A 24,392-nucleotide genomic window follows, 5' to 3' on the forward strand; every position below is an offset into this window, starting at 1 on the left:
ATACAGTATATATGTGTAAGTAGAGGGGTCAAATGGGAGAACATCATGTGCCCTGTTAAATAGAAAGTAGAAACTAGTAGAAACTTCTTGTCATTTCACAAACCTCATGTTCTGTGCATTCTGCACTGTGGAGTTAAATCTTATCTTTAGTATCATAAACCACTTAGTCACTGTCATACCGAAACATCATGATTCTTTTATATTGCTCTGCTCTTTGTATAGTAAGAACAGTTTATGCCTCTTAGACCAAAAGATATGGTGCAAAATTACTGAAATGCTTTTCATAAAGTGAAAGGCATTTCTAGTATTGTTCCATCCAGCACTAACATTGGCAGATAGATAGATAGATAGATAGATAGATAGATAGATAGATAGATAGATAGATAGATAGATAGATAGATAGAAAAACCTTTTTTTGTCATTTTTCATTTTTTTAAAAGGCATGTTCTGTCATAAATGTCATGAACAGACCAACAGAAATAGTCCAAAAACTAAAAAAATCCATTTACTTCCAGTATAACAGCTTTACCCTATTTTCATATGTATGTTTATACTCATACTCAAGTAACAATACCAAAACAAAAAGCTCATAACAAAGCATAGTCATCACTACTAGCCAATCAGAAAGGAGTATTTTTATTCTGCTGTTTCTGATTCATCCAATCTATTTATATGTGAAAGGAGCAGCTTGTTTAGAGTCTTTAGCTATTGTCTTAGGACAGCTAGCATCACTATTGATGAGATACAGTTAAATTATATATTGCTTTATCTGTAAGTGTCTACTGTAAGGCAGTGACATAAAACAGGTCATGGTAGCGTAGAGAGTAGCTCATAACTCAGAGTTATATTAATGTCTTTAACCTCACCATAACAAAGACATGAGTGATTATTTCATAGTTCTATTAACACAATTCACACTGAGCTATGAGTGATACCGTACTGATAGTGTACCATACTGGTAACCACCAGTGGGGACCCTATTCATGGATTGTGGGGGAGGCCTAATGATTTATTTTAAAAAGTACATGTGTGTACTGTGCCCTGCGATGGACTGGTGACCTTTCCAGGGTGTATCCTGCCTTCCGCCCGATGACCGCTGGGATAGGCTCCAGCAAAAAAAAGCAAGACCTAGATTGGCTAGATAAACCACCAACATAATTAGAATGTGACAGACAAATCAAATATTTTGTTTTACAATAGATGGGACCAGTTTCCTGTCAGGAAAAGTATCACCCTAGTCCAGTTTGGTGGGGAACTGAAGGCAGGGGAACAGTACAGTTTCTCTGCTCTAGCAAATCAACTAAACTCAGTAATTATCTATTGAGTTAAATCAGGTGTGCTTGAGCAAGAAAGTCACCAAACTGTGCAGGAATAAGACTCCAGGATTGCCAGGACTCCAGGACTTCCACATCCTGTCCTAGGTTTTCTGGAAGTTTATTCTTGGATATTCTTCACCTAGAATGACCAAAAATGGCAATTGCTATTAGCTTAGTGCTGACATACTAATAGAATCATACAGGTGTGATAGTGGAATAGTGTAATTTCATAGAGGTGTTTTCTTTGAAGGTCTATATGTACTAGTCAGTCGTTCACCACTCTAAACTACATATGCATTGTAGCAGCACTCCCTGAAAGGCCTTTAAACTGCTGAGGACTGACATTGCATGACAACATGATGCTGATGTCTGACATTGTGTCCATCATAAACGGTGGAATTACTCCCATTGCATTACTGAATGAGTCTGCAGAGTCATGCTGTTAAAGTCACTGTGACCTCTGGTTTATAAAAAGAAAGGACAGACACAATGCCATAATGGAAGTATGTTTATGTCCGTATACACACACACACACACACACACACACACACACGTTTTTATACCTTGGCAATGGGGTCATACATACCCCATTTGTTATGCTTACAAAAAAAGCAATATATTTAGCTGAAAATTACACAAGCAATTAAATATAATATAAATATTTTCAGAATTTACTGTGTCCATTCCTTGCCTATATTACAACTTATTCTTTAGGGGATACTTGCCTTAAATTCTTCTTAGAAGGATTTTCCAAAGTTCAGTCTTAGAACCTGGTTGCATTTTCTCATTCTCACAATCCAAGTAATCCCAAACACATTCTGGTCAGTCCATTGTTGTAAGAACACCAGCAACTTCTTTGATTTCTACATTTTCTTTTCTCATTGACAGCTAAACATTCTTTAAGGTTCATAGTGCTGAGTTGTCTTTTCACTGTGGAAAGAGGGACAAAAACTCCAGTGGATTTTTTTGAGATGTGAATCAAGAGTGGAGCTGGATCTTCTCCTCTCTGTCAAAGATAGAAGCTTTACGTGCCGTTTATCTGGTGCTGACAGTTTTGATGGTCTTGCACAGTTGTTAGGAGTCCCATTTTCTCTTCTTCTTTTAAAATTTTCAACTCCAGTTTTGTAAACACACTATTGTTGTTCATTTACCTCTGGTCCGTATGCAAACAGATTTTATATTTTATATCTAATCTAATCTAATCTATTCAGAAATATTCAGAAGAGTGGAACAGAGAAAATAGTGCTAATATATATATTGACTGTGCAAAAGTCAGAGACTATATATGTAAACACTGTTTTCTGTTTCTTTCTTTTACAAAAGACATTTTTGTCCTGACACAGATGAAAACATACATGCACACACACATTCAAGGATTACTGACAAGACCAGAGGGGCCAGTAGCAAGGGGCCTCTGACTGTCAGCAGCCTCAGGGAGCCTCAGACCACAAGGTCCAAAGGGGGCTCAAATGCTAGGACAGTCCCCTGCAAATCTAAAATTGAATTGGATGACAAAAAGCAGTGTATGTACAATTGATTAAATAAATAAAATAAAATAAAGTAATACATTTCCCCACCAGTTTTACATTATTGGCTGATGGGATTTTGTTCTTACCATCCAAATGGGATGTTTTAGGCAGAGTGTGATAACAGTGTTTAGCATTTACACATCAGTGCTTGTAGGACTGCTTCTGTTTTTGTATTATGACATAGTTTGGCTGAACAGAAAAAGGGACTGTTACAAAACAGGAACAATATAATATTGCACATAATTGTACAATTGTGAAATTTTGTTTATGTTCAAAACAAAAAGAAACAAATTTGCATAGCTTAAAGTGCACATAACCATGGATGTGAACTATTTGATCTTACATTTCAGGTTTTATTTATTTATTTACTTACTTTCTTACTCATAAGTTATTGTTAGAGTTCACCTCTAAAGATGTTTGTGGCTTCACACAACTACGATCTGATCCCTGCGCAGAGTGGTGTGTGAGTAGCGAGTGAATGTACTGTTCTAGGAGTGTGTGAGTGTACTGACTCTCACGCAGATCTAATGCATGTCATTAAGAATATGGCTTCAAAATCTAGCTGAAGGAAGGAGAGACAAAACTTTTTTTTTTTGATGGGCAGAGCTGACACTGACAGCCCTGATCCCACTCTGCATAAAGTGTACAGTACAGTATGTGTACAGTAACTGCATAAAGTGCACAGTAAAAATGAGCTTATTGGATGTCAACCCAAAATAACATCATTTTATTCTATAATGTCTTAATTTATACCACATCCCACCTATACAGTTGCAATTTATCTGTCTTATACATCTGCAGTAACCTTATCAACAAGCTTAGCATCAGACCCTTTTACATTTCCACTCACAACTGTGATACTGAAGTGGAAAGCAGCTCTTAGTAAGGAACTTTACAGCCATTAGTTCAGTATTTTTATACATTTCTCTTGTGGCATATTGAGACATTTAAAGCATTTCTATAATAACAGGAGCACTGGGATACCACCATTAGGAAAGAGCTTAGTCAGTAGCGTGACTGTATTTCATTCTCATTCTGCTAATGGCCTGGTTTTGGCTTCATTTTTTGCTGATTAACAAATACTTGCTCATATGTTCCACTACTAATGCAAGGAAATTGAAGGCGGGAGCCATGGGTAAAAAATGGCTTGACAGCCACCGGTGGTCAAACAGTAAATGACACAAGAGCTGATTAAACATTGATTTTGCTCAGTAATGAAAACCATCTGCATTAGGTGCTTTTTAATCACACAAATTAGACTTGGAGTGACGTAATTCCATGTTTGGGGGTCATTGAGATTGTGATTTTTGTGTCTAAATCCATTATTTTCCTATGAAATAACAAAATAAATGCATAACATAAATTATTTTACTGTGCATGTGCTATGTGAATTTGTTTTCATTGCATGAAATATCATGATTATATCATGTGTGAGTTACTGAAACAACTTTGAGATGGTTTAACTCCTACAATACATGCAGGCAGCATTTTGTCACTTTTTGGGCACCTCTGGTTCTACTGTTGCTCTTTTTTTACCCCCAGGGATCAGTATTAGGTCCTTTACTTTTTTTCTATCAATATGTTACCATTTCATATGTCCATACCAAGCCTACTGACCTTCCAACTCCAGCTGGTTTAGCCTGCCTGGAAGAGTTGAATATATGGGTCAGTGGTTTCTACACAGACCTTATACCTTATACTGTGCATTTTGATGGACCCACCCTACATGCTGCTAGTGTGGTTCAGAACCATAGGCTTTTATTTGATAACAAGCTACAAACAGTATTATACATACATGCATAGTATTACTAAAACAGCATTTCCATCAAATGAACATTGTCTTATTAGATACAATTATATACTAATTATATCACCAGCTAAACGTCTTTTATATGCATTGTTTTTTTCCTTGCTTGGATTATTGTAATGCCCTTATGTTTTCCAGATAAATTAATTCATGTTCCATATGCATGGCCTGAGTATGTGTATGAAAAGGAAATGCACACACAAAAGGAACCAAATCCACCTCTGTCTTTGTAAGAGAATAGAATGAGTTCATGCTGGATAGGCTCCTCATTCCTTCTATACAGTCTTGGCCTCCAGTCACCTCAGATCCATGATTACTGCAGGCTCCAGACACACACTGATATGATATCCTCAGTTTTCTTTTTTTACTCTCTTTTTCTCTCTGACAAACACACATACACACAGTAGCTGGGGGCACTGACCCGACACCCACCACTCTGACACAATGTCACAATGGAAACTCCCCAGCAGGGTAAATCTTGAAGCTGTCACTTAAAGTCCATCACACTACTCAAGTATCAATGACCAAATAGCTTTGAGCCTGTGTTAATTATATGGGACCAACCTTAAGTCAGGAACCTACAGTAGCCTCATAGGGTCATTACATGAACCTACTGTAGATCAGCAGTTTCCATTTCCAGGTGTACGTTGTAGGTAGATCCTTCTCACATCATGTACACCAGCAATTCTGAATAACAACTACTGATAACAAGAACTGCTAAAAATGTCATTAATACACATTCGTGGTTATGATTTTGAGTTAACCATTTAAAGGCAAGTGTTACTACCTTTGGTTGGTTATGCTATTGAATGGAATTATAGATTTACTTACAAGTTACACAACAAATTTCATTTGCATTTGATTTACATTTTGCATGGGCAATGTCAAGTTTGCATGTCCAACTTTTTCTGTTTATGATGCAATAAATGATAAAACTATATGGCAAAATATCTCCTCTTCTAAACTATAATTATGGTATCAACTGAAAGTTAACCATTTGCTTGTTTCAGTGAGCTGAAATCCTTCATTTTCTAAACCACGTATCCGTCTGGGCCACGGGGGGCACTGGAGCCTATCCCATTAGTCATTGGGCACAGGGCAGGAACCACCCTAGACAGGCCTCCAGTCCATCACAGGGCAGAGAAACAGACATACATTCACACAAATAAACAAATCTAAGGCCAATTTACTAGCTCCAGTTCAGCTGACTGTATGTCTTTGAAGTATGGGAGGAAACTCCTTGCAGACATATGGAGAACTTGCAAGCTCCACACAAAAGGTTGGCCAAATAAAACCCAGGCCCTTTGGGCCGTGAGACAACACTGTTACACACTGCACCACCATGCTGCCTTGAGCTGAAATCATTAATGTCATATTTCAATGAGCTGAAATAAGTAATATATTTTAGTGAGTGAGAAATAATTATGCTGTGTTAAATTACTGGGAATAACATACCTCTGACTAGGAAAAAACAAGGAAAATGCTTGATCAACTGACAATTCCTACTCTGACAGTAGAAATGTGTCCTCAGGGCACCCAAGCTCAGTATTAGATGTCTTATTAATAAGGGCTTATAGTAGTACAAACACAATAAATGGTTAAATGAGACTGTAAATCTTAGTCTTGTGTTGGTCTCGATATCATTTGGACTTGTCTGGGTCTTGGGGTAATGTGGACTTGGAAACTATTCTCAAGGCCAGCCAAGTGCCTCAGTCTGAGGTAACTGGAAACGAAACTTTTCATTATCATTTTTTAATATAAATAAAACCTTCAAATAGAATGAAATAGTCATATCTCTACATGTTTAATTAAAATCTGTTCTTTTGTAGGCTATATTTTAATAAAAGTATCATGACATGCATTTATTAATATATACCATGTATAATTAATAATAATGAATGTACAATGAACAACACACAATTTTCAGTTTTTTATTTTTATATTCTAAATAATCCTAATCTGGTCTCGGTCCTGACTATGGGACCCAACTACTACAACGTTCTTGTTCTTAGCTTGGACTCAGGCTCACCTCTAATGGTTTTTATGCGACACTACCATGGGCATTAAAAAATTCTCATATCACTAATTTTAGCTAAATAGCTTGTTGATAAGAATACTGGTTTTCATGGAGCCATCTAGGATTTGCCCACTTCAATGCTCAAGTGCATTTTTTTGCCAGTGCTATCAGTGACTTCTTCGTTGGGTTCCACTGTTTTTGATTGAAAATTATCCTGTTTTCATACCAAACATATAGATTCTTCATAGCTGTAAACGTCCATTTAACAGAGTGCTCATCCTGTTGACTAAAAGATATTTGTCAATAAATCAATAGACTCTCCTCATGCTCCAGATATATTCAGATATCAATTGGAAAGGCTAATTCCTTTAATAAGTTCTCCATTGCTTAGCCATTGGCAGGGATCACTCCAGAGGTCCATTAAATGTCCCTGGGCAGTTGTTTACTGGGAATGGTCATTTGCACAGAGTTGATCCATCGGCAGCCATGAGAACACAGCCTGTTCAACTAGCAGAGCCTCTTCATTAGAGCATCGAAGAGATGGTCAGAGCTAGTTCGTCTCATAACAAGCCTGGATGTGCTGAAACAGCACTCTTGTTGATTGATGGAGACCTGAAGGCATATCGACTCGATTGCTGTAATTCTTTTTTTCACAAGATTGTTAGTGTATTTTCAGCTGCCTGCTGGTATGTGAGAGAGAAGCTAATAAAGAAAGAGGGGTGAATGAGTGGAGAAGGAGAAGAGACAGCAAAGTGGATAAGAAAAATAGAGAGGCACTGAGTGCTAGAGGGAGCAGATCGACAGCGGGCGAGACAGAGAGAGAGAGTCAGATCAATTATGGAGGTCGAGTCCTTGTATGATTTGATTTGCCGCAGTGGCGTGTGTTTTTATTTCAGAGGGGCAGAGTTGGGGATAAGCAGTGAGATTATTAAGTGGCAGCCACGAGAGTTCGAGGTGCCCTCCATCAGCACTTTCTACATCCGCTGCACTCTCAGCCCACTCAAGAAGCCAGCTGTGGAGTGCACTTATTAGTTTAAACCCACAGCGCAACTAACGGCACAGCCTTCTACAGCCTGAGTACATGACCAGCCAGCCAACTGTAGCAACACTGTGCCAAACACACACACACACACACACACACATTTGTTTTTATACAATGTCAGGACCGGCTGGTTACACATATGTTCCTTGTGTTAAATATGACCCCTCAGCAACTTACATTTATACCAAGCTATGACCTATACCAGTATTTATGCAGGTTTGATCATTTGTGCACAGTGACTGACTTTTACATCTACTGTTTTGTGCAAAAGTCATTTATTTCCTTTCCAGTCAAAATAAGAACAAGTTATCCATTTTCAGTGTCTAAAAAAGCTGAAAATTAACAGAATAAGCCTTAAAAAACAAACATTCTAAAAATTCATTGTTTAGTGTGCCCACTTTATTAAAGTTTCCATTCTTTTTGGGAGACTTGCTTTAGGTTTTTCAAAGAAATTTAAGGTGATATTTTTCCACATCTCCAAAGTTCAGTCTTAGAAGTTGCATTTTCTTTTTCTCACAATGCAAATAATCCCAAAACCATTGTTCTGGAACATCACCGGCTTTGTTTGATTCTTCTTTTTTGTCTACTATCTTTTCTCAGTAAAGGCTTCTTGACAGCTGCACACCGCTACACTTTCTCATAGATGGACAGATGGACTCATAGATGGACAGAAACACTTGTGGATTTATTTTTATATCTGAAGCAAAAGTAGAGCTTGAATTTCTTCAGAAGTGCTGTTTATCTGACAGGGACAGTTTTGGTGGTCTACCAGGTCTTGCATGGTTGTTAGAGGTCTAGTTTTCTCTACATCTTTTAATTATTTTTGAATTATAATTGACCTTGGGTTTTGGAAAAAAAATTTCCACTTAGCACTGCAATGGACTGGCGACCTGTCCAGGGTGTATCCTGCCTTCCGCCCGAAGACTGCTGGGATAGGCTCCAGCACCCCCCCGCGACCCTGACGGAGAAGCGGATTAGAAAATGGATGGATGGATGGATTTTCCACTTAATTTGCTTTGACTTTCCCTTCCTCATGCACAAAGATCACCTCTCATTAGAAATATCTCTTGAAAGGTTTTGTACATTGCAGGTTACTTCTGTGTTTTTCAGATTTTCCTACAAACAAAGGACATTTTTTTTGCCCTGAAAATGTATGAACAAATACACACAATCACATATACAGATTACAGCAGGGCTTATTATTTCAGGTTGGAGTGCTTTTCTCTTAGTAGAACATGATCAGACAACCACTCTGGCTGTCAGTACACTGAGCATGGAAGAGAAAAAACAACAGAGGAGCAGAAATAACCAGGACAACAGGACCTCTGTATTTCTACAATAGCAGTTGCATTAGACATACATTTTCAAAGAATCTGTCAAAATTAGTGCCTTTGGCCATCTTGACTTTCTAATTACTGTCACCTTTGTTTGGCTTTCACATATATGTTTGTTATAGATAGTATGAGAATAGATCTCACAATGCACAAATACTGTAAGATAGCTAGAAGGACATGTAGACAGGCATACAGACAAATGGACAGACACATAGATAGATAGATAGATAGATAGATAGATAGATAGATAGATAGATAGATAGATAGATAGATAGATAGATAGATAGATAGATAGATAGATAGATAGATGAAGGAGTGATGGACCTTTGTGAACTAGGGCTAATCATCCAACATCAGTAGCTGACCTCACTAATGCTCTTGTGGTGGAATGCAATCAAATCCTCTCAGCTATGTTCCAATATCTAGTGTAAAGCCTTCCCAGAAAGGTAGAGGCTAAGGGAAGATAATTCCCTTCACTTGGGTGACCGTGTCTACTAACTGTTGGACATACCATTGCAAATGTCTGGGCGCCCCTGCATATAACTCTGTAGTGTATGTAAATATTATTGTCTGTAACTGTTTTGACATAATGCAGAAAACAACACTATTGTACCTAATGATGTTCTAGATTAATTACAGGCTATTCATCAATGAAGTGTCCTTGTTATACAGCTCAATTGTTTGGAATGATAGTCACTCTTACAGATAACCATTAATAATACCTGACATAATAATGAACACATTGTATACAATAAGCATTCCTGTAGTAATCGTTAAACCCACCTTTATGATCTTGTCAGATTTAAGTAATGGTTTTTGTAATATGTGATTAACCCCTGGTTCAGGTTAGTATTCACATTTAATCATGTCTAACTCCATGATGCATGAAAGGCCACAATAAGCTTAAATTCCACATCAAAAAGCATAATTACAGAACACAGCATTCCATGCACTGGCAGGAGCTGCGGCTCCTCTGTGAATTAGTGAAGCGGTAAGCACTTCCGCTTAAAAGAGACAATAATGGAGCGCTCTGAGTCATCCTCAGCCTCATACAGGTAGGCTGAGCGCACAGGGATAACAGCCAATTAGGGCTACCGCGATTACGCGATTAAACTCCATTAGTCGATTTTAAAAGTACTGATTAAAATGTACTTTTTTAATTAATTGATGATGATTAATTGGTAATTGTGCACAATAAAGCATGGGTTTGATTGTATTGCTAGTCTCTTGTTTTTGATCTTCTGAAAACGCCAGCTGTCCTTTACATTCTGTGCCCATTTCATGATGGAAGGTCCAAAATTACTATGCAATCCTCATTTCATTCAAGCTAAGAATGTTTTTCACTTTTTAACTGAAGACTACTGAAGGCACTATGTTCTCATTTTTTCCACATTTTTGAAATCTTTGAGGACTGTGCATGGTTTGTTATTGTCTATTATTATTGTTTAGCCTTTTAATTAAAAACCTGATTACTTGATCAACAGTCAAAATAATTGGTTTAATAGATGACTTGATTAATAATAGAATAAACAGAGAAAGCCCAGCCCTGTGGCCTCTAACAGTAACAGCTGACCAAATAGCAAGCCTGATGTGAATGGACTGCTGCTGGCTGGACGTTTGGCAGAAGGAATTAGGATTGTTGATCACGTTTATGTGTTTGAGACAAACAGCGAGGTTGTGTGGGGCAGCGAACCGATCCATATGAGCAATGGCACATAACTCACCTGAGGTTGTTTGATCAGAGAGCTGTGGCAAGATTGAGTAGAGAAAGGAAGAGCAAGAGAGAAAGCAAAAGAGAGGGGGAAAGAAAGACAGAGGGAGGAAATGAAAGAAAAATAAAAAAAGAGAATGAGAGAAAGGGGAAGTATGAGAAGAAAGAATACCAGAATAATAAAGAGAAAAACAGAGGAAAAGAAAAATAAAGAGCAGGAAAAGGAGTAGAGGGAGGAAGAGCGTGACAGAGCAACAGAGAGAGGGGGAAGAACAGAGAAGGAGAAGAGAGTGAGAAGAAGAAAAGATAAAGAAAAGAGGCAAAGAGAGAGAAAATGATACATAGAGAGAAAAAAGAATGATATAAAGAGAGAAAAATGTGATAGAAAAGAGAAAGTAGGGAAAGAATGATAGAAATGGAAAGAAAAAGGGAAAGCATGAAAGAGAAAAAAGTGGGAGAAAGAACATGCAGGAAATAAAAGGAGTGGTAGAGAGAGAGAAGGAGAGAGAGACAGAAAGAGAGAGAGTAAATGTGTGTGAGAAAGAACAAGGAGAGAAAGAAGAACAGAGAAAAAAGAATGAGAGAGAGAGGGAGGAGATGGAGAGAGAGAAAGGAAAAAAGTGAAGGAAAAATGCGGAGTGACAGAAAGGGGAGAGAGGAGGAGGACAAAGAGAGAGAAAGAGGGGGGAAAGAAAAAGAATAAGAAAGTGAGAAAAACAAGAAAAAAGAAAGACAGCAGGAGAAAGAGAGGAGGAAGGAAGAGAGTGACAAAGAGATAGAGAGAGGTACAAAAAAGAGAACGAGAAAAATTGAAAACATGTAAGAGAAAATGGGTGAGAAAGAACAAGAGGGAGAGAATTAAAGGAGTGGCAGAAAGAAAGTGTGCATGAGAAAGAAAAGGGAGAGAAAGAGGGATAGATAAGAATGAGAGAGTGTGAGAGAGTGAGAGAGAGAGAGTGTGTGAGAGAGAGAGAGAGAGAGAGAGAGAGAGAGAGAGTGTGTGAGAGAGAGAGAGAGTGAGAGAGAGAGTGTGAGAGAGAGAGAGTGTGTGTGTGAGAGAGAGAGAGAGAGAGAGAGAGAGAGAGAGAGAGAGAGAGAGAGAGTGAGAGAGATGGACAAAACATCTGTACAGATACTTTTTTTACATATTGCTTTATTGTTCAGTCTGTCAGGGAGTTTACAGTGTGAGTAAAGTGCTTCAGGAGGAGAAATGAGTGAGATTTCGATATTTTCTGAAGGATCTATCAGCCAGCAGCTTCTGCAGAAAGCTCAGTGAGAAAGGAGATATGCAGGCATGTTTGCAGCGACACTAAACAAACCATATCTGACATGCAAACCAATTCTTTTGGGAGGCCTTTAGGTTAGTAAATATCAGTTAAATCATTATTTACATGCATACAGAAGCAGATTCATTTGTTTCCATGCATGCGTGAGGTTATGAGCACATGATTTATTCAGCCACTCATGTAGACACTATGTGGAGACACTCATAGCCTCATGTGCTGAAAAGACTACAGAAACCTGAGCTAGAGGACATTGTACTGAGTTCAGAAAGGTCAGCGAAATGCCCCTTTCTACAGTACTGCTCTGTGACATTTGCAGAGACACAAATATAAGCACCAGTAAGATCAGGCAAGACTGCTTTTCATGACTCTTGCATTAAAGCTCTCCTCCACTCTCTGCGTCCTGAACAGGTGAAGCGGCATTTACCAAGGACAACAACTGCCTGAGTGCAGCCAAAGCCTGCAATCTGAATGACACATGTAAGAAATACCGCTCTGCCTACATCAGCCCCTGCACCAGCAGGGTCTCCACCACTGAAGTCTGCAACAAGCGCAAGTGCCACAAGGCCCTGCGGCAGTTCTTCGACAAGGTGCCGGCCAGGCACAGCTATGGCATGCTCTTCTGCTCGTGTCCATCTGGGGACCACTCGGCCTGCTCTGAGCGCAGGCGCCAGACCATCGTACCGGCCTGCTCTTACGAGGACAAGGACAAACCCAACTGCCTGAACCTGCAAGCCACCTGCAAGTCTAACTATATCTGCAGGTAGGACAGGGCAAAGCTTGAGGATTTTCTGTGCTGAGAGGACAAAAGCTGTGTCTTAGTTTAGGCTCTTCATTCATATACTATACACTGTGTGCCTCACTATCTATAGCAGGAGCACTGCAGATTTAGGCAGTGTACCTCACTTTACAGACCTCTCAACTCATCAGCTAATTAGCAAAGACTTCCTTTAGTTTAATTCACAGCTTTAGAAGAAGGAAAATATATGCAGGGTTGGGGCCTTTGGAACCCCAACACCCCAACATAGCACCTGGAGTCATGTACACTGGAAGCAGAGGTACTAAGGGCTGATTGCAACTGCCAGTGTTAAATAAAACTACTACTACTAATAATAATAATAAAAACAACAGAACATAATAAAGAGCATGTTAAAGCGTAACAAGACCTGAGTAAGGTATATGTTAGAGGTATTTTTATACTGTTTTACTTCTAAAGAGTGAGAGAGAGTGAAAAAAGACTGAAAGCAAAATAGAGAGGGGGGAAAAGAGTGAAAATGACAATAGAAAGAAAGCAAGTAAAAAAGATGATAATAGAATGAAAGAAGAGAGAGACAGAGAGAGAGAGAAAGAGAATGAAAAGAGAAAGAAAAGGGGAGAGAGCCAAAGAGAGAGAGTGATACAGAAAGAGAATGGGGAGAAAGAAAAAAAATGATAACGAGAAATATATATATAGAGAGAGAAAGAGACAGAGAGAGAGAGGAGGAGAAAAACAGAAAGAGGGAGAGATGGAGAAAATGAGAAGGAGAGTGAGAGAAATATTAGGGGGAAAAGTGAAAGAGGGAGAGATGGAGAGCGAGAAAGAGAGTGACATAATGGAGGAGAAAATGAGAGAACGAGGAAGAGAGACAAACAGACAAAAATATTGATGGTAGTCCTAGTACATCATCTAGGCCTTAACAGTAGCCTAGTCTGAAGTAGTGGCTAAACTGTTTGGCTAAGACTTTCTCAGTGGTAAAAGAGCATTTTCCTACCAAACGTTGGTATTACGCTGGACATGGATTCTAAAGGGGCGCTAACATGCTTTGATGCAACAAACAAACAGCCTGGCAACGACAATATATGTCTTTCTTGTTTTGGTGAAAAACATTGTAAGTAGTTTGGAATGTTAGTTTTGTTTTCAGTTCATCACCAGTTTAAGTTTTCTTAAAGTTTTCGTCTTCTTTGCATGACTGTTCAGTGATAATTGTGTGAGTTCAGTGTTAATTGTGTGTGAAAATTCACCGCCAATGTTAATAACGGCCAGATAGGTATTATTATACATTTTTAAGTGGGTTTTGCACAAATCTTTGTGGTTTCCTAGCATACACATGACATACCTGCATATCTCGCCTAATTAACAGTCCATTACTTTCAATTGCATTTGCGAGTGTGATAACAGGTGGTAATGTCAGTGGAAGTCGAAGTGAACAGGTCAATTATCATGTTGTCCCATGAAAGCCCCTCTGTCTGGACTGTGTTCGTGTGTAGGAGTGTCTGAAAGAAGATGAGATGATACCCTGTCACCTATAGACTATGTTCAGCACCTGTGAGGTGAAGTTATTTAAAAAGAACTTTTGCCCATTCTCATTGTGCTACCTAGATCTCGCCTGGCTGACTTCTTCACCAACTGCCAGCCGGAGGCTCGTTCAGTATCGGGCTGTCTGAAGGAGAGCTATGCTGACTGCCTGCTGGCTTATTCCGGTCTCATAGGTGAGTTACAGCTTCAGAGGGAGCATATAACTGAGTATGGATTTATGCTGCCACAGCTGTCTGTGCTACAGTATAAACTATACAACACTATAACACTGTTAACTACATCTTCTCACTGACCTCATCAAACAACACGTCTTCTGTATACAGTAACAGACCTAGAGAGTCAAAGAAAAAGTATTTAAACAGTCTACAGGTCCCTTTTAATAATAATAATAATAAAATAACATTACAATTAAAATAACAGTAACATTTAACTGAAACTTATGGTTGATTTCCACAGACAGTAAATTGGGCACACTGTCCTATACTTGAAAAGAACTGAAAACCTGTTGATGCAAAATACACTTAATATAGAAGTCTTTTGTGCTGTTGCTGAAAAGTGTGAATAAACATTTGAAATATTTGTCTATAAAACAAATTCCAGATACCAAAGCTGTTCTTATGAAGTTTTTCCACCTTTTGAAGACTGACAGCAACACAGTAAACCACAATTCCAGTTTATCTTCTTTAAAGTTTAAGGTATTCATGCCCATCAGTACATCATTAACATTTTACCACAATATTTACCACATTTTTCTCTAGAATAAATAGCCTCATTCTTGAAAGAATTTACAAATTTACAACATTCTGCAGACCCCCTAGTGGCCCTGCTGGCAAAATGGAAATCAACTTTGATATTTTTTATTAAAATAATGAAATAAAATCTTTTTCCCTGAAACTTTCGGATGAACTAGGACACTGTTGGCTCTCTGTGTGTGAAATGATGTGGCTCTTTGTTGAGCTGCTAGTGAGCAATGATGAGTGACAGGTGAAATAGGTGGGGTGAGAACCCTCTATTGTGAACACAATTCACACTCCACAAAGATGGCCCTGCGAAATAAAATAGAAATCACAGCTGCAGCTTTCTTCATATCCAAAGATTACGCACAACTGCTGCAATAAAAATCGCATGCAAATGCAATAAAAATACTTTTATAAATGTTGCTTGCTCACTTTCAAAGATGGAAATCCACAATGCTTTCAGTTTTGTAAATCCTACACAATTCTAGTGAAATGTTGCTGCTATGCATTTTTTCAACAGCTGACCTTTACATTGTGTGATGATTGGACCAATATAAATAAATAAAATAAAAAAAATATTTCCATTTTGAAGATATTATTTTTGTTTTCGATGGCAATGATATATTTTTTCAATGTTACCGAAGAAAAATGTACTATTACTATTATTATTACTAATACTATTAATTCATGAAAGTGTCCTACAAAATATGTTTTGCATATTTACTGACAGAATTTAGCAACTCAAATGTCAAAAAAACAGTCAAATGTTTTTTTCTAAAAAAATAGCATACTTTGAATAGTTTTTGTGGGAATCAACACTGAAATATTCCTTTAGTTCCACAACTGGGTTCCTTAGAGTTGACTGTGCTGCTCTGTGTTTCTGTGGTCCAGGTACAGTGATGACCCCAAACTACCTTCGCTCCCCCAGCATCAGCGTGTCTCCCTGGTGTGACTGCAGCAGCAGTGGCAACGGCAAGCCAGAGTGTGACAAGTTCTCTGAATTCTTCACTAACAACCGCTGCCTCCGTGAGTCTCCCTGCTCTTGTTAATTCTGCACATCAGCAGCCTCCTGCGCGCCCACTCCTGTTTGATTGACGGCTCACTCAGGGTCTGGCAGTTGTACTTCACAGTGCATTGACTGACAGGACTACACTGGGAAGTGCAGTGTGGAAGTCTGCTTTGTTGCATCCTGGTGATTATTCATTATCCACACCTGTAAATCTAAAGCTTGAGCATTGTGTGAATGCTCTGCACTCGTGAGGGACAGTCAGATAGCAGCAAGACAGAGAAATCACGCTTAAGTGGGGCGAGTCAGGGAGGCTTTGACATAAAAAGGCAATAAAGTATTACTCAGGTGTCGGAGCTGGGGAAAAGTGAAAAACAGGTATTATTTTGTCAGGTAGATGGAGGGGATGCAAGGGGAGATGGGCGGGAGATGAGATGGAGGAGGTGTGAACAGCCATATGGAAAATAACGGCGCAGTGCAGTCACGCCACAGACACACTTTACATACCATATATTCATTAAGAAAAGAATTTAGGAATGCACAAAGCTTAGTTATAGCAAAAACTGTGAAACACTGCTTTCTAATAACTGTACTAAAGCAACAGCTCAGCAAAAAAATACAATTGGTAAAACTTTCTGTAAATATCACATCTATAAGAATCTATTAACATGTTATAACATTGTAATGCATACAGTATAATATATAAAAATGCATGGCAATGCTTATTATACATTATGAACTTCCAGCTTTGTATAGTGCATAAGTCACTTCAAATAGGTGGTTGGTTAGTGTAGTGGGTAACACGTCTGCCTTCTATCAATCCCCACCTTGGTAAGCACCCTACGCTATACCAATAAGAGTCCTTGGGCAAGACTCCTAACACCACCATCATTTTACCTGTGTAAAATGATAAAATTATAAGTCGCTCTGGATAAGAGCATCTGCCAAATGCCTAAAATGTAAATGTAAATAATGGTGGTCAGTATAGTGTAGTGGTTAACACCTCTGCCTTCTACACTGTAGACAGGGATTCAATCCCCCCACCAGGGCAAGCACCCTACACTATACCAATAAGAGACCTTGGGCAAGACTCCTAACACCACCATCATTTTACCTGTGTAAAATCATCAAATTATAAGTCGCTCTGGATAAGAGCATCTGCCAAATGCCTAAAATGTAAATTACATTGAAGCAACTTAAATATTCATCAGGCCCCTCCCCCAAGACCACCTTTGAAATCACACTGAGCACAAAGCTATGGTGAAGCAACAGCAATGTGGAAAGTTAGTAGAGAGCCATCATTATTAACTCCCCCATTGGTTCTAACATTAACCACTAGAAAAAGTTTGCTTTGAAAGGAGCCTTTTTACTGCTAGCACATCTATTTTAATTGCAATAAGTTAGTGTCACGCTAACAGTGGTGTGTGATGATTTAGGCACACAATTTATATAATGCTCTGGTGAGTAAAAGCTTTCATTATGTGTTAGCCTTGTAGCTCCAGTGCAAATATCAGGTCTATTCATCAAAAGCTGTCAATACAGAATGTATTGAATAAAAATGCAATGCAATTATTATGCTTTGCAGTTATTAATTAAGTAGAAATTGAAACAGTTAAATAGTATGTTATAATCATTGCAAATCAATTCTAACAACTGCAGTGGAAAATCAGTGTATGACAAAACAACAATAATGATTTCTTAGTGTTAAACTCTCAGGTTTACAATGAGCCTTTAACCTCAGATGGGGAATAGGTGAAGTGTTGCTATAACATTACATGGTATGACTGTTGAAATCTTTCCCTCACTGTAAAAAGAAATATGAAGATAACACGCAAGCAAAAATGCAAGGAAATGCAGGGAGATGCTCTGGCTAATCCACGTTACATCATTTAGGCCTCTCGCCTCTATAATAAACCCAGAATGAAACAATTAACTTTACTTATAAGATTTATGATAATATAAGGCGTATAAAATAAGCTGTGCCAAGGGAATAGAGTGCACAGATACAGATTGATGGACTGAGGCAGACATTATACTTACACAATTACACAATAGAACCCAAAGGCTTACGTGGCACAGCGTCTTACGATGTCATCAGTGCTGTACCTTAAGCCAAAAGAGCCACCCACTCAGAGTTTTAAAGCTCTCTGTACCAATCAGTGGCACCTCCCCCCACCACTGTACCAGACAGACACTGGCACAGACAGATTTGAGAAAAATATGTATTTCCTGATAAGAGTACATTTTTTTAATCATTGTATTTCAAATAAAGCTTAGATTTTTGTTAAGATTTTGAATAAAATATCACAAGGATAAGCAATAAAGAATGTTTTTTACAACATATTTTGTTCATGTTCACTGAGGATGCCAATATTTGTGAAGGACACTGCATGTAAATAACCTCTGCTCTGATTGGCTGCCCTGTATTGTTCCCTGTTCAAGAAGGAGTTCAGGCTGAAACACTCATGCTTGAATGGGAAGCATGTAAATTAGTTTTCATGGCACCATAAAAATGAATGAATTATCATTAGGGCTGCTTTTATGGCTTAGTTTTACAGACTGGGGAGTGAATGATGCATTTTGAAATTTTAGCAATGTTTATATACTCCACTAAACGTAATTTTTCTGTGATATGGACCCTTTAATTTAAATGAAATGTGTTGGTGGTGGATTTCAACATATCATTGTGATGGCTAACAACATCCAGGAGACATCCGGACTTGTGTTCTCCTCCCAAGCTCATAAGATAACAATGACATTTTTACTGTAATTCATGATACATTGTATCATGTATTTGTGTTATTTGCACTTACTCAGTGGTATAAAACGGGAACGTTTCTATATTTAGTAAGAATAAGTCCCACACTGATGTTGGTTAGACCTGTTTTTCTGAGGTTTTTCTAGAATATCAGGATACATGTGGATACACTTGTAGCGTCTCGGATGTCCTTCATCCTTTTAAAAAGATGAAATAAACAGAGAGGTAGAGAAAAGAATGTCCTTTCAAGGTGGTTTAAAGAATGAAGTTGTTTTAAAAGAGGCATCTCTGTTATAATGATCCTCCATTTTATCACCTAAAAATTGTGCAGCCCTCCTGAGGCCTGTACGTTGGAATAGTAATGCCCCTGTATGGAGACTACGCAATGTGAGGATCTTTATCAGCTTATCGGCTCTGGCACTGAATGGAGTAGACCAAACCTATTAATATTAGCTCCACACAAAACAAACAGAGATGAATGTAATTCCTCTGTCAGCACAGTAGCCGTGCGTGTGCAGCGTGTTAATCTGCACCTGTGGCTCTGTGTATACCTCCTGTAGGTAATGCCATCCAAGCCTTTGGTAATGGTACAGATGTTGGGGTGTGGCAACCCCAGCCTCCAATCCCACCCACTGCCCCCCACCCCAGCACCCCTCAGAGAGGACGGGACAGGATGTCTAACGCACTGGATGACCAAACACTCTCCAATGACTTGGACCCCAGCAATGACCACCTCTACAGCTTCTGTGGAAGCCTGCAGGTAAGAGGAGCATGACAAGTGCAGTGATTTGCACTTGACTTTGAGAATGTGAAATTGTCACATAATTTATTATTGATATGTTATGACAGAAAGTCAAAGACAAATAAATGAAAGTTTCCAAAACTGGAGTTCAATACATTTTAAAAAATCAAACTCCTATCAATGGTGCAAGACCAGGTAGACCACCAAAACTGACACCATCAGGTGAACAGAACTTAAAGCTTTCATCTCTGAGAGAAAGGAGAAAATCAAGCTCCACTCTTACTTCAGGTCTGAAAAAATCCACAGGTGTTTCTGTCCATCCTTTCACTGTGAGAAGATAACTCAACACTATGAGTCTGAAAGGATGTGTAGCTGTCAATGAGTCAAAATTGCACTAGAGCAGCTGAACGGGCCATGTGAAATGTGGAGAAGGGTTTTTTGATGAGCGTAAATTTATCATTGAGACTACTTAAAATGTAAGAGTCAAAAAATACAAGTGACTTTGGTTTCTATATAATAATATACTAAAAATATAATAATCTACTAATGTTCTTTGCTTTTTTCTTGACATTGAAATTGAATGACTTGTACTTCATTGCAGATTTGACTGTATTTACAGTAATGTCTGATGAGTTGCCTGTATGGGATTTTATCACTGCTTATGAAACATGAAGCTTTCTGTTTTAACTTTAACTTAATTTTGGATAATTTTACAATCATTTTAGAATAATCCAAATTTCCAATTGGTTGATTTGTGATTATTTATTTACAACATTCTACCTTTCTCCCACTTCTGTGAGAGCTGTAAAGTTGCACATGATTAACATATTTGAATCATTATATACAGTCATATGAAAAAGTTTGGGCACCCCAGTTAAATGGCATTTTTTATTTTATAACTGAAAATTAGTGAACACATCCTCTAGAGAGGTATAAACGTCTGCACATTTTAATGCACTTTTACTGTTAATTTTATTTAACATACTGGAAGAAAGAAAACAATGTGTGGCCTGTGCTAAAGTTATGGAACATTTTATAGTTCATGTTTCTTTAGTTTTTTCCAGCATGTTAAACTCCAAAATTAAAAGGGAACTATGCACCAGAATTTGCAGCAATATTTAATTTTGTTCACTCTAGAGCAGAGGTCAGTAATAGGCGACCACGGTCCGAGTCCGGTACCAGGCGCTGTCCTATGTGGACTTGGACCTATAACCGATAAACTATGGAGAATTATCTAATTTCGGGAATATCTTTTCTAGCCTTTACGGTACGGCTTTAGCGGATTGGGAAACTCACAGACCAATCACATGCAGTGTAAATATCACACGTGATGCTACTCAGCCAATCAGATCTGTCCATTACGGTAAGCACCGTGACTCGAATGAGTGACGCACACACAGGGGAGGGACGAGGCAAGAACCAAGCAGTCAGAAAACAAAGTGAGCCAGATTATTTTACATGGCTTTCTCTAAAAAGAGAAAACAGAAAATAAATGTTGTTGAAATATTACTGTATTGTACTTTATTTGATTTGACATTCAGTTACTGACTGTATAAGATGTTGATATAACTACTAGGCTCCTTCAGTATACAGTATATGGCACTGAATCATGATGCACGTTAGACATTATGATGTTCCGCACCTTTACTTAAGCAGGTGCTACCCACCCATAACATTTCCCCCTTCATCAGCACTGCGACTCCCCTGAGGATAGCATATCCGCCCCCCTCGTCTGCCTCGTCTGACTCTGCCAGGCCTGGCAGGCAGTTTGAGACAGGCTTGGAAACACACATCCAGACTCAGAAGACTCTGTTTATTACCATGTGGCTTGCTCATATAATCAAGATTTCAGAACTTCCAAAGATGATTAAAAGCAGGGATGCAGAATGTTGTTGAACTATTACTGAATTGTACTTTATTTGATTTGACCTTCAGTTATTGACTGCATAAGATGTTGATATATGTACTAGGCTACTTCAGTAAACAGTATATGGCACTGAGTCATGACACAAGTTAGACATGTTCCAGACCTTTACTTGAGGAACTTTTCTTTAACTGGACCTTACTGAATTTTAATTAAAGACCCCTGTTCTAGAGGATGTGTTAACTTTTTTTCTTTTTTTCCCGATTTTCTCCCCAATTTAGTCTTCTCCCATTACACCCACTACTTACGACTCCCCAACTGTATGATACTACCAACACTAGGAAGATGAAAGCTAGCACAGGCTTCCACCGAGACCTTTGAAGCGGCACCACATCTTTTTCAAACTGCTACTAACGCAATGTCTTTGGACGGTTGAACACGCTCGGAGGAGAGTGCCAACCGCCAATTAGCTAACAGACGCCTGCACTGACAAGCATTGCATTGAGTAATAGAGGGAGAAGGAGGGCCAATCGACCCACCCAGAGAGCGAGGCCAATTGTGCTCTCTTGGACACCCAGCCACAGATGGGTGTAGCATCACCAGGGATCAAACTCGCAATCTCCTGATGATAGGGCCAGCACTTAGATGGTTGTGCCACTCAGGAGCCCCCAACAAGTATTATTTTTGACACAGAAAATCAACAAAACATGTAATTTGAGTGTTTAAACCTTTGCATATGACTGTCTGCAACCAAAACAGCTTTATATTGATTTCAATATAATAATTCGCCATTGTAGCCAAAGAGGGTTGAAAGTTTAAATGAGTGGATAGAACCTTTATTCTGTCTACAGTAGGATCAGTTTGTGTGAAGACACCTCAGTGACTTTCACACAGCCTGTGTTCTTGCAAGTCATGACACACAATTAGTAATAACTGTCAATTAGGCCAAGCTGAGTGAGCGACACTGACTGCTAGCACAGTTCAGAGCTTTTTAACACTATTTTGTCCTTGTTTTTGTCCTGGAAGCTTCTCTCTGTTTTGTACCAGCCAGAAGATGCCACACGCAGCACACAGTGCCACTCACACACACAGCAGTGCCCCTTCACAGCCGGTGCATGACCTGTGTTGACTTTACAAACAGCCGGGAGCCTGTTTCCAGATGAAGCTTTGCATATGATGCCTTTCACTCAACACGAGACATCGGCTCACTTTTGATTGATGGGTGTGGGCAGTCACAATGATAACACACACATACTCACACACACACAGAAGCCCTGTGGGTAGAAATGAGATACATCAAACTGCCAGAGCTGCCATGTCATGCCTAATTGGCTGTCGCATTAACATAAGGAAAACCCTTAAGCAGGAGCTACCCACCCATAACATTTCTCCCTTCATACCAGCAGCATTGAAACTCCTCTGAGGATAGCATATCTTACCCCTCATCTGCCTTGTCTGACTTTGCCAGGCCTGGCAGGCAGCTTCAGACAGGCTTTAGAAACGCACACCCAGACTCAGAGAAGACTCCGTTTATTACCATCTGGATCACTCATATATCAAGATTTCAGAACTTCCAAAGATGATTAAAAAGTAGGGATGCAGAATGATACGGGAATCATATCAATGTTAGCAGATTATTCTTTAAAAAAAAAATCAAATCCAGCAACAGACAGATTTGACTTATATTTTCAATATAATGTGAGGTAAAATGTGAAAGGTTTTGCCGTTTCCCAATACAGTGTGCATTCTGATGAATGTCATTCTTTGAATGTTGTCAGATCCTCTGAATTACAAGGTTAATAAGGTAAAAACTATTGCTACATGTAAGCTATCACTGCTGTGCACTGAACTGACCTTATATGACCGGAAAACACACTACTAACACACTAACCAGTGTTTTGAAGTGTGGTAGTTTAGTGGCTCTAGCAGTAGTCGCTTGTGTTTGCATGTAATAGTGTTTAATACTTGACTTTCTTTTACTTGCTTAATATTAATTGTCTTTTGACTGCTAAAACACCTTGTAATTCTGAGCATCCAGTGACACTCGGTGGAAAAATGTACACAGGACATTTTAACGGCTTTGACTGTGATTTTTTAAAGTGCCGTTCATTTTTGTCATACACTGAAACAAATTAATTGTTTTTTTAACTGATAAAGGAAGTTACCTGGCTTCTAATGGGAAGTGTGTGTTTACAACTCACAATTAGAAGTTCAGTGAAGTGAATGTTAAGTCAGCCAGGTTACTAACCTGGTTAACACGCTGTTAACACTACAGAGTAGAGAAAACCTGGTTAGACACAGAGTTCCTAATATAGACATGACTTCAAATACAGAATTTCGTGATACGTTTCTTGCTTTTTTTACCATGAAAGTAATCTCTGTCTGTGTTTTGAAGCATGTAACCCACAGTCAGAGCAAGCTAAGCTAATGTATTGCCTCCACACAAAGGGGATAGTTTTAATTAAGCCATTCAAATTAAACAACAAGAGTTCTCCATTACCACCATATAAATTCAAAACAGTTTATTATCAGGAACATTTTATTCGCAGATCAATTAAATGTGTATTATAGTTGTAAAATGGCCTGTAGAAATTAAAGCAGAGACCCCCACCCCCACCCCCACCCCATGCTTTGCATTTTGGCACTGCAGTTCCTCACTTGCCTATCCAGAAAATCATTTTCTTTCATTTCTTTATTTCTTTGTGTTTAGGTGATTTTCAGTTTTTTTTATCATGCAGGTTTAAAAGCTAACCTTATTTAAACAACAAAGAGCTTTAACTAAGTAATTGTGCCTGTATTAATATAATAGCAATAACATTTATAATAATTTTCCAGCAAATTCCTCAGTCAGTTACAATGAACAGGTTGTAGTGTCTCCACACCTGGCACTTTCAGCTGAATTTTTACAAATAGTGGATGCTGGAAATAAAGTTTACATTTTAAATTGATG

The 24,392-nt window shown here is 38.6% G+C and overlaps 1 protein-coding gene across 1 annotated transcript in view; it reads left to right on the forward strand.

The window, feature by feature from the left end:
- The window catches only part of gfra1b (gdnf family receptor alpha 1b), a 50,141-nt gene that overhangs the window by 20,076 nt on the left and 5,673 nt on the right, over positions 1-24,392 (forward strand). The window contains exons 4-7 of the mRNA XM_017695965.2: positions 12,451-12,802; positions 14,399-14,508; positions 15,964-16,098; positions 19,397-19,596. Of these exons, the coding sequence (XP_017551454.1) occupies positions 12,451-12,802; positions 14,399-14,508; positions 15,964-16,098; positions 19,397-19,596 (797 nt within the window). The remainder of the gene's footprint in view (positions 1-12,450; positions 12,803-14,398; positions 14,509-15,963; positions 16,099-19,396; positions 19,597-24,392) is intronic.

Source organism: Pygocentrus nattereri, chromosome 13, assembly GCF_015220715.1.
Source record: "Pygocentrus nattereri isolate fPygNat1 chromosome 13, fPygNat1.pri, whole genome shotgun sequence".
NCBI lineage: Eukaryota > Metazoa > Chordata > Actinopteri > Characiformes > Serrasalmidae > Pygocentrus > Pygocentrus nattereri.